Source organism: Pristiophorus japonicus, chromosome 3 (assembly GCF_044704955.1).
Source record: "Pristiophorus japonicus isolate sPriJap1 chromosome 3, sPriJap1.hap1, whole genome shotgun sequence".
Lineage (NCBI taxonomy): Eukaryota > Metazoa > Chordata > Chondrichthyes > Pristiophoridae > Pristiophorus > Pristiophorus japonicus.
In genome coordinates, this window is record NC_091979.1 from 79,326,338 (window position 1) to 79,342,807 (window position 16,470).

The window sequence follows — 16,470 nt, forward strand, 5'->3', positions numbered from 1 at the left end:
AGGTCATCAACCTGAAACATTAACTCTGTTTCTGTCTCTACAGTTGCTGTCTGACCTGTTGAGTGCTTTCCATTTTCTGTTTTTATTTCAGATTTCCATCATCCACAGTATTTTGCTTTTGTTTATCATTATCTTACATTGTGATGGTTAAATTCGATTGTACTGCTTTAATTAGAATATTTGTTTTATCACTCATTACTTTTCATTTTTCCAACATTTATAATTTTATTTCTGAAAAATACTGAAACATGCCAGCAATGAAAGACAGATTACTTTCTAAAAATTATATTTTAAAAAATTGGCTCCATTGCTCAGAGTATTAACAATATTTTGTTGCTTAGGCAATGACTAGTGAATTCCAAAGAACGTTTAACCGTCAGCCGAAAGGGGCACTTCCTGCTGCACAGCAGAGACCCTCAGGTAGGTGGTTATTTGTTTCAAATGCTGAGTAGAATCAGTTTATTCCAGTAGGCACACAAACTGAAAGAAAAAGAAAGACTTGCATTTATATAGCACCTTTCACCACTACCGGATGTCTCAAAGTGCTTTTCAGCCAATTAAGTACTTTTGGAGTGCAGTCACTGATGATGATAAATACATTTGTTACCATAGTGCTAGTTCCCCCTCCATCCTCCAGAATTTGTTGGATTCAGACACAATCTAAGTAAAGTTTAAAAAGTATTCTATTGCATCCTTCTTTTGACACTTTCTAAAGAAGGGTTAAATAAATATTCCATTAAATCTTTTTATTTCAAGAATCATGAGTACATTTTCATGCTTCTTTCCATGTTGTTGGACTTTAAAGCTCAATTCATTTTTACCGATACTTTATTTGAACATCGATTCAGCATGTTAAGATCACAACTTCAATGATTTCATATATATTATTAATAAATGTTGGATCAGACTGTTTTAGTATGTTTTGCTCCTGCTCCCTCTGGTCTAATGATCGAGCTGCACATTGGAATTTTGAAAAATCTACACTTGAATTCTTGTGTCATCAACTATTATTAAGCATTGAATTATATTTGTATAGTAAAATTTGTTAGACCTGGTATTCTGTGAGTGTTCCACTGCAACTTTGGTGGGAGACCAGCAAGACCCCCAGGTAAATGTTAAGCTGTTGGTGCTGTTTTCTGAGGGTTTCTCTGGTTTTCTGCCAGGGTTTCCGACCCAATGTCTATCATGTGCAGTAAATCTGTCATTTCCCTCATTACAACAGTGGTTACACTTCAAAAGTACTTCATTGGCTGTAAAGTGCTTTGAGACATCAGTGGTCCTGAATGGTGCTATATAAATGCAAGTTTTTCTTTTTTTATGTCGAGCTGTTGATGATTTGTTTTCTTCACCATTGGTCAAGTCTTTAAGTGCTTGTGTTTTCACTTTTCTGTTTGATTATTATCAACTTTTTCTACTTGCTAGTAATATCACACACAAACTTTCTTCCCACATTCAGCTTTCTCCCTAATTTCTTTTAATCATATGCCACCAAAAAAAAATCTCCAGAATCGCATTACACCAACAAAGGATTGTCCAGATTATGACCGCCAACGCAGTTCTTCAATATTACATTATAAATCTAATAAACAATAAGATAAATATATAAGAAAATTCAGAAAAAAATCTTAAACTTGCTCATGTACTTATCCATCCATCTTCCTATCACTCCCAACAGTTTTTATTCCCCACCCCCAAAAGCATAGCCTGACAAACCACCTCCAATATTTCACAGCCCAGCCTATCTCATCCAGCTGAGGCTTAATGTCCTGAGCAAAACAATCATTGTACAATTCCTGCAAGACATTACGTGCAGCCTTCATCACAATGCATATGCAGAGAGTGTAATTGAACTGTGAGACTGGTGCAGCATAAGCAAGCAACCAGAGTACATGTCCCAGTAGCCAAAATGTAGCCGAGGCCCTACACTTCCGTTTTTGTCCTCAATGTTGACCTGGGATGCCTCTGGCTCCCAAGCCCATTTTCCCAGTTTATAGGTTCTGCTTGACGTATTTCTGCTATTCATCCACGTGCTACTTCTGCCACTATGAAGTCCCATCTGTTACTCTTCCGCCCTTAATTTCAGACATTCCAGTATCCTGGCTCCGCATCATTCCCCCCCATTGCAGTTCTGTTCCAATGATATTTCTGCAGTCCTTCAAGAAACAGAAATGTACAAGTTGATGTATGAGTCAGTTTTGTTTTTACATAAGAACATAAGATATAGGAGCAGGAGCAGGCCATATAGCCCCTTGAGCCTGCTCCGCTATTTAAGACGATCATGGCTGATCCGATCATGGACTCGGGTCCACTTCCCTGCCTGCTTCCCATAACCCCTTATCGATTAAAAAAAAATTGTCTATCTCTGTCTTAAATTTATTCAATGACCCAGCTTCCGCAGCTCTCTGAGGCAGCAAATTCCATAGATTTACAACCCTCAGAGAAGAAATTCCTCCTCATCTTAGTTTTCAATATAGTTCAGTTCAGATATAGTCAATGTATTCACTGAGTCATATGAAAGCATTGGCCTTACGCTTAACATCCGTAAGACAAAGGTCCTCCACCAGCGAGTCCCCGCCGCACAGCACTGCCCTCCAATCATCAAGATTCACAGCACGGCCCTCGACAACGTGGACCATTTCCTATATCTCGGGAGCCTCTTATCAACAAAAGCAGACATTGATGCGAAGATTCAACATCGCCTCCAGTGCGCCAGTGCAGCCTTCGGTCGTCTGAGGAAAAGGGTGTTTGAAGACCAGGCCCTCAAATCTACCATCAAGCTCATGGTCTACAGGGCTGTAGTAATACCCGCTCTCCTGCATGGATCTGAGGCATGGATGATGTACAGAAGGCACCTCAAGTCGCTGGAGATATATCACCAACGATGTCTCCACAAGATCCTGCAAATCCCTTGGGAGGAGGACAAGCGCACCAACATCAGTGTCCTCGTCCAGGCTAACATCCCCAGTATTGAAGCACTGACCACACTCGATCAGCTTCGTTGGGCAGGCCACATAGTTCGCATGCCAGATACGAGACTCCCTAAGCAAATGCTTTATGCGGAGTTCCTTCGTGGTAAACGAACCAAAGATGGGCAGCGGAAACGTTACAAGGACACCATCAAAGCCTCCCTGGCAAAGTGCGACATCGTCACTGACACCTGGGAGACCCTGGCCGAGGACTGCCCGAGATGGAGAAAGTGCATTCGGGAGGACATTGAGCTCTTCGAGTCTCAACGCAAAGAGCATGAAGAGGTCAAGCGCAGGCAGCGGAAGGAGCACGTGGAAAACCAGCCCCACCCACCCCTTCCCTCGCCGAATGTGTGTCCCACCTGTAACAGGGTCTGTGGCTCTTGTATTGGATTGTTCAACCACCAGAGTGGAAGCAAGTCTTCCTCAATTCTGAAGGACTGCCTATGATGATGGAAAGGGACTGCCTATGATGAAGGAAAGGGGCAGCCCCTTATTTTAAGATTATACCCCCTGGTTCGAGTCTCCCCTATCAGTAGAAACATCCTCTCTGCATCCACCTTGTCAAGCCCCCTCACAATCTTATATGTTTTGATAAGAATTATAATGAGTAGAGACCCAACCTACTCAACCTTTCCTCATAAGTCAACCCCCTCATCTCTGGAATCAACATGGTGAACTGCCTCCAAAGCAAGAATATCCTTTCGTAAATATGGAAACCAAATCTGTACGTAGTATTCCAGGTGTGGCCTCACCAATGCCCTGTACAACTGTAGCAAGACTTCCATGCTTTTATACTCCATCCTCTTTGCAATAAAGGCCAAGATTCCATTGGCCATCCTGATCACTTGCTGTACCTGCATACTATCCTTTTGTGCTTCATGCACCAGGGCCCCCAGGTACCACTGTATTGCAGCAATTTGCAATTTTTCTCAATTTAAATAATAACTTGCTCTTTATATCAGTGAAGTGGTGAGAAAACTGAGGCCTGGCTGCGGGCAGGTATTGGAATGGTCAGAAGTCCACATTGTGGAATGAGGAAAGGTCAAATAGGTCAGAGTGACCACAGCCATTGTGCACACCACGTGCTCGACAGAGACTCCGCTGTTGAATGGGGCCAGCGGCTTGGGGGAGGCCAGAGTATCGTTGGTGGGATGGAGGCCCGGAAGTCGCCGGAGGGGTGGAGGCCCGGACGTCGCCGGAGTGAGGAGTGAAGGTAAGGTCCAAACCTGTGGTTGAAGCTGGTCGGAGGCTCACCGCTGTTGAGATCACCGGGAGTCGATTGGAGCAGCTGACTCGTGCAGTGGCGCGGGTCCAGTTGGAGGAACTTGGCAGCAGGGAGGTTGACCTGGAAGGTAAGTCGGGATGGGGGATGCGCAATGGGCCTTTGCAGCATGGGTTTTAGGGATAGGCAAAATATTTTGAGAGGTTGAAGTTAGGACCAGAGGGGCTTAGACTGCGGGGGGGCGGGGGTGGGGGGTGGTGGTTGAGGGAGAGAGAGGTGAAAGATGGCAGCAGAAGGTCAGAGGAAGGTTTGTTCAGGGCGAGCTCCAGAGGGAGCTGCTATCCCAACCGCCATCTTCTCTTCTCGATCTTCCTCGCTGCAATGCTCCACCTCACACTCAACAAGCTCCCCGCTGGAGTGGAACTAAGCTATAGAACCAGTAGGAACCTGTTCAACCTTCGTTGCCTCCAGGCCAGATCCAAGATCATCCCATCCTCTGTCGTCGAGCTACAGTACATGGACGACGCGTGCATCTGTGCACATTCAAAGGCTGAACTCCAAGCCATCGTCAACATCTTCACCAAGGCGTACGAAAGCATGGGCCTTACACTAACCATCCATAAGACAAAAGTCCTCCGCCAACTTGACCCCGTCACACAGCACTGCCCCCCAGTCATCAAGATCCACGGCGCGGCCCTGGAAAACGTGGACCACTTTCCATACCTCGGGAGCCTATTATCAGCAAGGGCAGAGATCGACGACGAGGTTCAACACTGCCAGCGCAGCCTTCGGCCGCCTGAGAAACAGAATGTTCGAAGATCAGGCCCTCAAATCTGTCACCAAGCTTATGATCTACAGGGCTGTAGTGATACCCGCCCTCCTGTATGGCTGAGACGTGGACCATATACAGTAAACACCTCAAATCACTGGAGAAATGCCATCACCGATGTCTCCGCAAGATCCTGCAAATCCCCTGGGAGGACAGCCGCACCAACGTTAGTGTTCTCGATCAGGCCGACATCGAAGCACTGACCACACTCAACCAGTTCCTTTGGGCGGTCCACATGGTTCGCATGCCCGACACAAGGCTCCCAAAGCAAGCGCTCTACTCGGAACTCCTACACGGCAAGCAAGCCCCAGGTGGGCAGAGGAAACAGTTCAAGGACACCTTTGAAGCCTCCTTGATTAAGTGCAAAATCCCCACCAACATCTGGGAGTCCCTGACCAAAGACTGCCCTAAGTGGAGGAAAAGCATCCGGGAGGGCGCTAAGCATCTTGAGTCTCGTCGCCGAGAGCATGCAGAAAACAAGCGCAGGCAGTGGAAAGAGCATGCGGCAAACCAGACTCCCCACCCACCCTTTCCTCCAACGACTGTCTGTCTGTCCCATTTGTGACTGTAATTCCCGTATTGGACTGTTCAGTCACTTGAGAACTCACTTTTGGAGTGGAAGCAAGTCTTCCTCGATTTCGAGGGACTGCCTATGATGATGATGTATATTGTATGGTTTTCTTTTGGTGGGGGAGTTTTTGTTACTTTGTTGCAGTAAAATGTATGATTCATTCTTTACCATTGGTGTCTTGTGTATCATTCCAATGTTCACTGGAGATGTGCCTTTATGGGGCACATAGCGTGTCCAATATTAGCTCCATCCCTCAGTTACACCATTTCGGAGAACTGGTCCATTATGAGCTGGCGACGTGCGACTCTTGGTCTGGCAGCATCTCCACACTGCCTCCCCCGTGGATGGTGTCGGTATCCAACGGAGGCCTCGTAGGCTCCTCTTTGTCGTCCTTCTCCTCCTGAGATGGGCCTGCAATCCCCACTCGCAGTGCCTGGCCCCTCATGATGGCCAAGTTGTGCAACATGCAGCACGCCACAATGAATTCAGATGCCTGTTGATGGGAGGATTGAAGGCTGCCTCCAGAGTAGTCCAGGCATCGATCTGCCTGTAGGAGATGGCATATTATTGTCAGCACTTCCTTACAAAGCGCAGCCTTCTCACACACTGCTCCTCGGAGAGCTGGAGGCATGAGTGTGAGGGATAAGCTCTCCTCCCCAGACGTCTTCGGCCTCTCCTCATCCGTGGGCCGAAATGGTCAAGAGCCGTTCTTCTAGTTCGACGCTGCCTGGTGATAGCATGCAGCACGATATGCTGGCGAACTAGTACTGCCCCCATTAAATTCTCTCACTGACATTGTAAGGACAATGTAATGGCAGATAACACTGCCGCTTTTAAGTCGGAGCTTCACGCAGTATGATGTGTGCAACCGTTGCAGTCAATGTGACCTGCGATGTAGGATCCTCATCCCTCCATTTAAATACACCGCTAAGACCGTCTGCTGCATCCTGGGAATGCCTGGTTTTTCAGACGTTTCCTGGCGGGCGTTTAATGAGGCGTTAGGGCTGAATTTTGCATCTGGGGAACTAGCGGAGCATTGTACAACGATTGACGTCATGATCTCAGTGAAACTAGAGGGTGGTGCGTTAAGCTTTTGCGCTGCCGCAAACCACGAGCCGAATTTGCCGGCTGGGATGTAAAAGCTGGACGTCCGCCTTGATGCCTAGAAATATCCTTTACTGCCCCTCCGGGACACTAACTGAGGCGCAAGCAAGCTCTAAATCCAGCCTATGAGTCTGCATGTGTTGTTGCACAGTTCTGAGTTATATCTTTAGTAAAAGAGAAGCGCATTGGAAGTAATTATAATTGCAAAACATTTTTGAAACTTGTTTTGCAGGATCTTTGTTTGGAAGGATTTCTTCACCTACCGCAAGCCATACTGAAATACAAGTAGGACCAATTTTGTTACAAGCAACAACAGGAGACATAACAAAGGAGACCACTGATGCCATTGTTAATTCAACAAATAATAAATTTACACTAAACTCAGGTATTTCAGCACAATGTTCAAAAGTGATTGGAGAAGCAGAATATAATTTCTAATCTTTAATATGTACATATTTATACACCAAAATATAACACAGCTGAGAGTGTGTTTGACCAGTAAAGCGAGGGGGGGTTGCCCCTTCTTTAGGGCCCGTTACCGCCTCTAATGGGGTGGTAAGGTCTTTCTGCCCCCAGAGTCAGGGCTGACCCATCTGTAATTGCCCGAGTCGGGGGCGGTAGGAATGGGTTTTCGGCGCACCCTATGTTTCCATCCTGTCTGCGCACCGACCCCATACCACCCGGCGGTGACCCCTTGGGGCGGTAAGTTGCCAGTGCCTGGGTGGTGCAGCTGCCCTTAAATAGAAGGGTGCAATGCTACGGCTGTCATTTATATTAATTGTTGGCCGACTCCTGAATCGACCCAACAGTGGTGGCCGCTGGTTCAACCGGCCCGCCAACAGGCAGCCCGACACCCCCTCTTGGTGCCGGGCCACTGGCCCGGCTGAATCCTTCCTTGGTGGCCTAGTGGGTTCACGTCGGCCTCGCAGTGTCCCTCCCCTTTAAGTGAAGGGGAGGACCGTTGTGACGCATCAGTGCCATTGCGCTCCGTCGCAAACCCGCCCCTCCACCGTCTCAAGCAGTGCTGGGAGGTGGTGTCAGAGTTAAAGAGCCCAATTTTACGGCTCTACCCTCTGACTCCTGCCGGGTGGTAAATTTCCGCTTAATTCAAGGTGCCCGCTCCAATTTCCCGCTGAGGGCAATTTCAGCCCCCTAATATTTATGCACATATTTATACACCAAACTAAAACACAGCTGAGATAGTGTTTGACCAGTAAAGCAGTTGTAACCATTACATTATCACAATATATTGTCCTACAAAGATTTAAAAATTGATACAATAGAAAGAAAAAGGATCTTGCATTTATGATACAACACCATCCTATCGACTATCCGAATTAATTTACTAGAGACACTTCAGTTGGTTGAAATAAACATGCACCGATCTATATGTATTTTGTTTGGCAATAACAAGTATGATTGGTGAAATGGATAAATTAAAATTAGCAATTATAAATTACTGAATTATTCTGTGCTCTACTTATAAATTAATCATTTAATTTACACATTTAATTTCAGGTGTGTCCAAGGCGATTTTAGATGCTGCTGGTCAAACTGTAGTAGACGAATGCCAAGAACTAGGTATTGTTACTGCAAGAATTTGTTTTGCTGCCTTATTACCTATACTGTACTATGTAATTTGTACCTGTAAAAATTAAGCTCTGTTTTCTGGTTAACAAACTTCTGTACTAAAACTAAAACATTGATTTTATACTAGATTATCAAGCAATGCTATAAGGCAGAAACAGGAACTATCTGATTATCGAGAAAGTGTTGATGGGGGTGCAAAAGGGATTCTGGGTGGGTCAGAGAGGAGGCTGACAGACAGGAACATGATGGAAGGGTGGCACCTGATGTTCCAAAAGAGGCCAAGAGCTGTTTGCATCGGGACAATCCACCTCGCAAGGCTTCTGCAGCTTGCCCCCAATACTGCCAGACTTTGGCCCTCCCAATGTTTCCAAATCATACATCCCATGTCCCCTGACCCTAACACTTAATTCCTTTCTCCCTCCCCCCTCCCACCCATATTCCTCTCATTGCTCACTCTTTGACACAATATCAGAATAATCTGATCCCAAGACTTCCACTAATGCTCCCAGAACCCGGGGGCCCACCTAAAATAATCCCAGGGCCTCTTTCCACATGTTCCCAAATCCCAGGAATTGCCACAGTTTTTCGAGAACACTCCATTCTGCAGTGTTTGCCCCCACCTTCCCAGTGCTGATAAAAGTAGCATGCGTTTCTATTGCGCCTTTAACATAGGAAAATGTTCCAAGACGCTTTGAAGATGCATAAAAATGGACATGGAACCAAAGAAGGAGATATTAGGAGGTGTGACCAAAAATGTGTTCAAAGATGTGGGTTTTAAGGAGGGACTTAAAGGAAGAGAAGTGGTGGAGAGGTTGAGCAGAGGGGGAATTCCAGAGGGCCTAGATGGCTGAAGGCACAGTTACAACTGGTGGGGTGAAGGATGTACAAGAGACAAGAGAGTTGGAGAAAGGCAGAGTTCTGGGAGGGTTGTAGGGCTGGAGGATGTTAGAGGGGTGAGGTCATGAAGGGATTTAAAAATTACATAAATTACAGCCTTTTCTGCACTTGAAATGTCTCCAATCACATTTCCTTGTGGAGCCCTATCCAGTTTCCATATACCTGGGACTTGACTTCATGGTATTGCCCACAGCTATCGCTCTGTCACTATCACCTACCCTGAATGAGGAGGCTTAACCAGGTGGCAGACCATGAAGCCTAGAATGAACTAGCATTGCTCTGCATGCTATAACTTCCAGAATTCAGATTAAGACTGCCTCCTTTCTGAGTCCAATGAACACCAGTACATTTCCGAGAAGGGAGCACTCTTTGACGTACCCGTGAGGAAAAACAATGTAATTAACTATATGGTAGGGTTTTACTTTATAAAATAATGTAAATACGGTATATGTTATTGCTAAACTAATCTGCCATTCGCATCAGCTTCAGGTCCCAGATATTTTTGCTTCCCTTGAAGGTTGGCATGCAGGTACAGCAGGCGGTTAAGAAAGCAAATGGCACGTTGGCCTTCATAGCGAGGGGATTTGAGTACAGGGGCAGGGAGGTGTTACTACAGTTGTACAGGGCCTTGGTGAGGCCACACTTGGAGTATTGTGTACAGTTTTGGTCTCCTAACTTGAGGAAGGACATTCTTGCTATTGAGGGAGTGCAGCGAAGGTTCACCAGACTGATTCCCGGGATGGTGGGACTGACATCAAGAAAGACTGGATCAACTGGGCTTGTATTCATTGGAGTTCAGAAGAATGAGAGGGGATCTCATAGAAACATTTAAAATTCTGATGGGTTTAGACAGGTTAGATGCAGGAAGAATGTTCCCAATGTTGGGGAAGTCCAGAACCAGGGGTCACAGTCTTAAGGATAAGGGGTAAGCCATTTAGGACCGAGATGAGGGGAAACTTCTTCACCCAGAGAGTAGTGAACCTGTGGAATTCTCTACCACAGGAAGTTGTTGAGACCAATTCACTAAATATATTCAAAAAGGAGTTAGATGTAGTCCTTACTACTAGGGGGGTCAAGTGGTATGGTGAAAAAGCAGGAATGGGGTACTGAAGTTGCATGTTCAGCCATGAACTCATTGAATGGCGGTGCAGGCTCGAAGGGCCGAATGGCCTACTCCTGCACCTATTTTCTATGTTTCTACATTTGCCAGCGAACACAAAGCCAAACCCATTCCATCCTTGCTTCAACTTGGGCCTCATATCCTGCTGCATCCCCACTCAATACACACTTCACCCAACTCCTTGCTCTTTGCCATTATGTTGCAATTCCCCTACCTGTGCTCCATTTCCAATCTGACTGATCCACTCCCCGGCCTGTGTCTGAATTACCTGTGAGCAGTGTCATGGAAGATTATAAAAACTGTTTTCATAAAAATTAAAATATTACTAAAATACAAACTTGCACTAATAATTACAGAGCTGTTATTTCTACTGTTGGCCCAGAAATTCCTCTGGAGGACTTCCCGCGGGCAAAGCACTGTAGAATAGAAATAAAATGTGCACTTTCATATGAAGAAAGACTGGATCGACTAGGCTTATAATCACTGGAATTTAGAAGAATGAGAGGGGATCTCATAGAAACATATAAAATTCTGACGAGATTGGACAGGTTAGATTCAGGAAGAATGTTCCCGATGTTGGGGAAGTCCAGAACCAGGGGTCACAGTCTAAGGATAAGGGGTAAGCCATTTAGGACTGAGATGAGGAGAAACTTCTTCTTCACTCAGAGAATTGTGAACCTGTGGAATTCTCTACCACAGAAAGTTGTTGAGGCCAGATCGTTAAATATATTTAAAAGGGAGTTAGATGTAGCCCTTACGGCTAAAGGGATCAAGGGGTATGGAGAGAAAGCAGGAATGGGGTACTGAAGTTGCATGTTCAGCCATGATCATATTGAATGGTGGTGCAAGCTCGAAGGGCCGAATGGCCTACTCCTGCACTTATTTTCTATGTTTCTATGTTTACCTTAAGCTGCGAGGCCTGCTGGAGATCCCGGTCCGGAGGCCTCTCGTGACTGCGCATCGCAGCGCGTTCACGTCAGGACGTCCGCAGGAGTCACGTGGGCCTGGACACCCAATCGCAGGTAAGTATTTTCTCATTCATAGTAATAGACGATGCGTAAGTTACGAATCTTCTATTTCTATGAATGAGAAAAATGCACAAACACTACATAAAACATTTTAAAAACACCTCACACAATACACTAATAGAAATTAAAGTTGTTATACATGTTTTTAAAGAAAAAAAAATTGCCAATTTAAAAAAAAGTTAGGGTTAGGGTTTAAAATAACATTACCTGACTGGGCAGGGTTTTAACACATGTTTTTTTAAATTTTATTTTAATCATGTTTTTGATAGGTTTTTAAACTCTTCAGCCTATAAAAGTAGGCTATGCACCTGCTTCTATCAGGCGCAAGAGTTTTGAGGACATTTGCCGGGTAAGATATGGGTAAATACCGCAATCTTCCCCATACAAATATCCTCGCTCCCGATATATGTAAGATCTATCGGAAAAGCCGGTTTTCAGCACATGCGCATTGCGCGCTGAAAACCGGCTTTTCCGATGCCTTCCTGGGTCCGTAGAAACTTCGTACAGGCCTGGGACATCGGAATTTCTGCCCCAGTTCTATGTTGTAATGAGCATATAAAAATTAGATGAAGTAATTCTCTCTTTATTTTGAAGGCTTACAGGCAAACAGTGGAATAATAATTACAAATCCAGGAAATCTACAGTGTCAAAATATAATTCACATGGTTGGACAAACTGACCCAAATCAAATAAAATATTTTGTTGGTGCAATTCTTCAGGAGTGTGAACAAAACAAATTCTCCTCCGTTGCTTTCCCTGCACTTGGAACAGGTTTGAATTTTGCTTAATTGTTTATTTGCCAATATTTTGTGTTTCATTTTACATTAAAAATAAGTAAAACCAAAAGAAGGTTACTAATTGGATTAGGGTTGGAAAACTGGTATGCATAAGTTGTGACTTTAATTTGGTTAAGTGTTATGACTACATGAGGGGTGGAGGAAGGGAATCCAGCAAGGAAAGCATTGGAGTTGTCAAGTCTGGAAGTGACAATGACATGTATGAAGGTTTTAGCAGTGAAGAGCTGAGCTAAGGGTGGAGGCTGCCAATGTTGAGGAGATGGAAGTATGCAATCTTTGTAATGGAAAGGATATCACATCTGAAACTGAGCTTGGAGTCGAACAGGACAGCAAGGTTACAAAATGTCTGGTTCAGCCTTTGACAGTGGCTGGGAGAGAGATGGAACTGATGGTTGTGGGAGCTAACTAATACTATGCTGACAGTGTCAGAATGTGATATAATATAGGACTCACAGTTCTTGTAATAAGACTGGTCCTAATTGCATGACTTTTAATGAAACCGTGAAACTGTTAGCATGGAGATGGGTTACATGTAGTTTAAACACACTTTCCTTCAGGTACATGATCAGCTCGGCAACGAGACATTCCATCCAAGGACATAAAAATCTTAGCATCTAGTCCAACCTGTTTGAACGAGTAATAGTAACAACTTTGGAAAAATGCACCGAGGATCAATTTATAGTCTGTACTGAGTGAGCTGATACAGGTACAGTGTTGAAAATGCCGAGTTCCGGAATCCGGATACTGGGACGATCCGTGGCAGGGTCATTCGGAATCCAGAGAATCCGGAACCCGCCAGCACGCACCCTTCCCCCGCTGGACTTCCCCGCCTCGGGCCAGCGCCAACTTCTTTCCCGCCTCAGGCCACTGCTGGCCTCTCCCCCACCTCGGGCTGCCGCTGACCTCGCCACCACCGACTTCTCCCCTACCTCGGGCCACCCGCTGACCTCTCCCTCGCCTTGGGTCGCTGCCGTCCTCGCCACCGCTGACTTCTCCCCCGCCTCGGGGCACCGCTGACCTCTCTCTCCATTGCCTCGAGCCGCCGCCGACCTCTCCCCTGCCTCAGGCTGCTGCCGACCTTTCCCCCACGTCGCGCCGCCACCAATCTCTCCCCCACCGATCTCTCTCCTGCCTCGGATCACTGCCGACGACCTTGCCCCTGCCTTGGACCTCAGCCTCAGGCCGAACTCCCACCCCGCTGCTGCTCAGCTGCCCGACACCCCCTCCCCTTCCCTACCTACCTTTGCCCAGGCGTTTCCAGACTCAGGACGTCGGAAAGACGTTCCGAAGTCCGGAAATACACAGAATCCGGAATGGTCTTGGTCCCGAGACTTCCAGATTTTCGACGCTGTACCTGTACAATAGCAAAATACTGCGGATGTTAGAATCTGAAATAAAAACAGAAAATGCTATAAATATCAGCAGGTCAGGCAGCATCTGTGGAGCGAGGAACAGAGTTAATGTTTCAGGTGTGAAACCTTTGTTATTATTTATTATCTGAGTTAGCTAGTATCAGCCAATGTGACATTTGGGTTACTTTTTTTTTTCTCCATTTGTTCATGGGATGTGGATGGCGCTGGCAAGACCAACATTTATTGCCCATCCCTAATTGCCCTTGCTACAACCAGCCTCCGCACCCCTGGGCTGGAGAGGGAACAAATTGTTCAGAGTTTCCACTCATGGCTGTTAACCAGCAACCCTTGCTGTAAAATGCATTGTGTGGAGCTATGCGGTCCAGGTGTTATGTTTTCCACAGTTAAATAGCCTGCTAGTACTTGCTGTCTGAGCCCACACATGACGTATGGCCAATTAAGAGAGATACAATAACATAAGAATTAGGAACAGGAGTAGGCCATCTAGCCCCTCGAGCCTGCTCCGCCATTCAACAAGATCATGGCTGATCTGGCCGTGGACTCAGCTCCACTTACCCGCCCGCTCCCCGTAACCCTTAATTCCCTTATTGGTTAAAAATGAGCTAGCCTCAACTGCTTCCTTGGGCAGAGAATTCAACAGATTCACAACCCTCTGGGAGAAGAAATTCCTTCTCAACTCGGTTTTAAATTGGCTCCCCTGTATTTTGAGGCTGTGCCCCCTAGTTCTAGTCTCCCCGACCAGTGGAAACAACTTCTCTGCCTCTATCTTGTCTATCCCTTTCATTATTTTAAATGTTTCTATAAGATCCCCCCTCATCCTTCTGAACTCCAACGAGTAAAGACCCAGTCTACTCAATCTATCATCATAAGGTAACCCCCTCATCTCCGGAATCAGCCTAGTGAATCGTCTCTGTACCCCCTCCAAAGCTAGTATATCCTTCCTTAAGTGAGGTGACCAAAACTGCACGCAGTACTCCAGGTGCGGCCTCACCAATAACCCTACACAGTTGCAGCAGGACCTCCCTGCTTTTGTACTCCATCCCTCTCGCAATGAAGGCCAACATTCCATTCGCCTTCCTGATTACCTGCTGCACCTGCAAACTAACTTTTTGGGATTCATGCACAAGGACCCCCAGGTCCCTTTGCACCGCAGCATGTTGTAATTTCTCCCCATTCAAATAATATTCCCTTTTACTGTTTTTTTTTTTCCATAGGGCTGCCTGCTTTAAGAACTGTACTTCAGGAAGAACAATCAGCTTCAGGAAAAGATGGGAGATAATTGGGGAAAAATAACATTGTTCCAAAAAAATATGAGTTTAAAGGTTCTAAAGATAATTATAGTTACAGTACTCCCAGATATCACAAGAATTCTCCCATTTTCCTCCCGTCGCCCTCCCCAACCCCAACTCATCAGCCATAACATTTTCTGTTCAGAGGTTCTTTTTTTTTTAAAAGTTCTTTTTTTAAATGGAAAGTTGCTTTCTGTGGCTGCAACATTACATTTTTTTAAAGGCTATCAGAAAGGTAAGGCAAGCTCAGATCTAGTACAGCACCTGAAATATGGGGATAATGTTAGTCCTATATTTGATACTTGGTTTCTGCTAACTTATAAAAAATAAGCTGGATGCTGAAAGATGAAACGTCTTAGTTTTCCAGATACCAAAAAGATGTTTATAATAGGAGGAATTAAAAGGGAGAAGGCAGAAAGTCAACATTGAGGGTGAGAAAGTGGAAAAGTGAAGGACACACATGAAAGAAAGAACTTGCATTTTTATAGTGCCATATCACATGCTCAGGATGTGCACTTTATAGCCAATATGTTACTTTTGAAATGTAATTACCATAGTTATGTAGGCAAATACAGCAGCTATTTGCTCACGGTAAGGTGCCATAAATAGTAAATGAATGAATCACAGCATCATCTGTGTTCTTATTGAAGTAAGAATGTTTACCAGGAGTGCCCGCCTATATTATGTGCTTAACTCCACCACTTCCTAACACTTGAGTTTAGAGTGCTACCAACAGAGCCAAGCTGTCAGTTGGGCAAGAAATGCATTTCTGTGACTGCATGTGTTTTTGTCAGGTAATAACCACTCTGTGATGTGAAAAAGACAGTAATCATTGGCACTTCTGCATGATATTGAGAGTTGGACCTAACAAGGTTACAGGAGCAGAAGGTGGATGCCGTTCACTGGCTTAACGAAGGCTTTGGCAGCCAGTGTTAGCTCTGCTGGTTTGACCACATGCAGGAAAGTGGTAAAGGCATCGAACATCAAATGAGTTCTTAAGCTTAAATATGATGGGGGGAAAAAAGTTAAAATGGGAATATTTAATATAAAGTTAAAAAGTTAAAATATTAGGTATAAAAGAAAGATAAGTACAACAGAAGTAAAATGTTTAGCGTTTATTTGGAATGAATATGTTTTATCTGTTTAGTATTAATACAATAATGAAACTACCCTTGGCACCCGAGTAGCATTATTATTGTAACTGGGAATATTTCAGTGTAATGAGCCATGAATGGAAATAGTTCAAAAAGTATCGCAAAATTAATGTAGAAATCCCTGACCTGCCATCAATTAAAGGACTAACCTCGGGCAAGGAAGAACTGAGAGAAATTGGCTTCTTAGCTAATGAATTGTGTTAAAGGTGGCCAGAAGGCCAGGTCATATATATACATTTTAGATCTTTTTTTTTCATCCAATAAATAGGACGAGGACAGGCAAACCCTTCCCAAGTTGCTGATGCAATGATTGATTCAGTCGCTGAATTTGTGAAAAGAAAATCCCCAACTTCTTTGCAGAAGATTCGCATTGTAATTTTTCAACCTCAAATGTTAAATGAATTTCATAGCAGTATGCAAAAACGTGAAGGATCCAATCTTCCAGAAAAAGAATCTCTCTGGAAAAAGACAAAGAGTGAGTATCAGAACATCTTACAAAGAAAAAATATTTCTGTATTTATGGCTTG

General features: G+C 44.9%; 1 protein-coding gene across 3 annotated transcripts in view; it reads left to right on the top strand.

Annotated features, from left to right (window-relative positions):
• Window positions 1-16,470, top strand: part of parp14rs1 (poly(ADP-ribose) polymerase family member 14-related sequence 1) — an 87,623-nt gene that overhangs the window by 51,714 nt on the left and 19,439 nt on the right. For all 3 annotated transcript variants that reach the window (XM_070875479.1, XM_070875481.1, XM_070875480.1), the window contains 5 exons: window positions 342-420; window positions 6,928-7,080; window positions 8,214-8,276; window positions 11,925-12,101; window positions 16,212-16,418. In XM_070875479.1, the coding sequence (XP_070731580.1) occupies window positions 342-420; window positions 6,928-7,080; window positions 8,214-8,276; window positions 11,925-12,101; window positions 16,212-16,418 (679 nt within the window). The remainder of the gene's footprint in view (window positions 1-341; window positions 421-6,927; window positions 7,081-8,213; window positions 8,277-11,924; window positions 12,102-16,211; window positions 16,419-16,470) is intronic.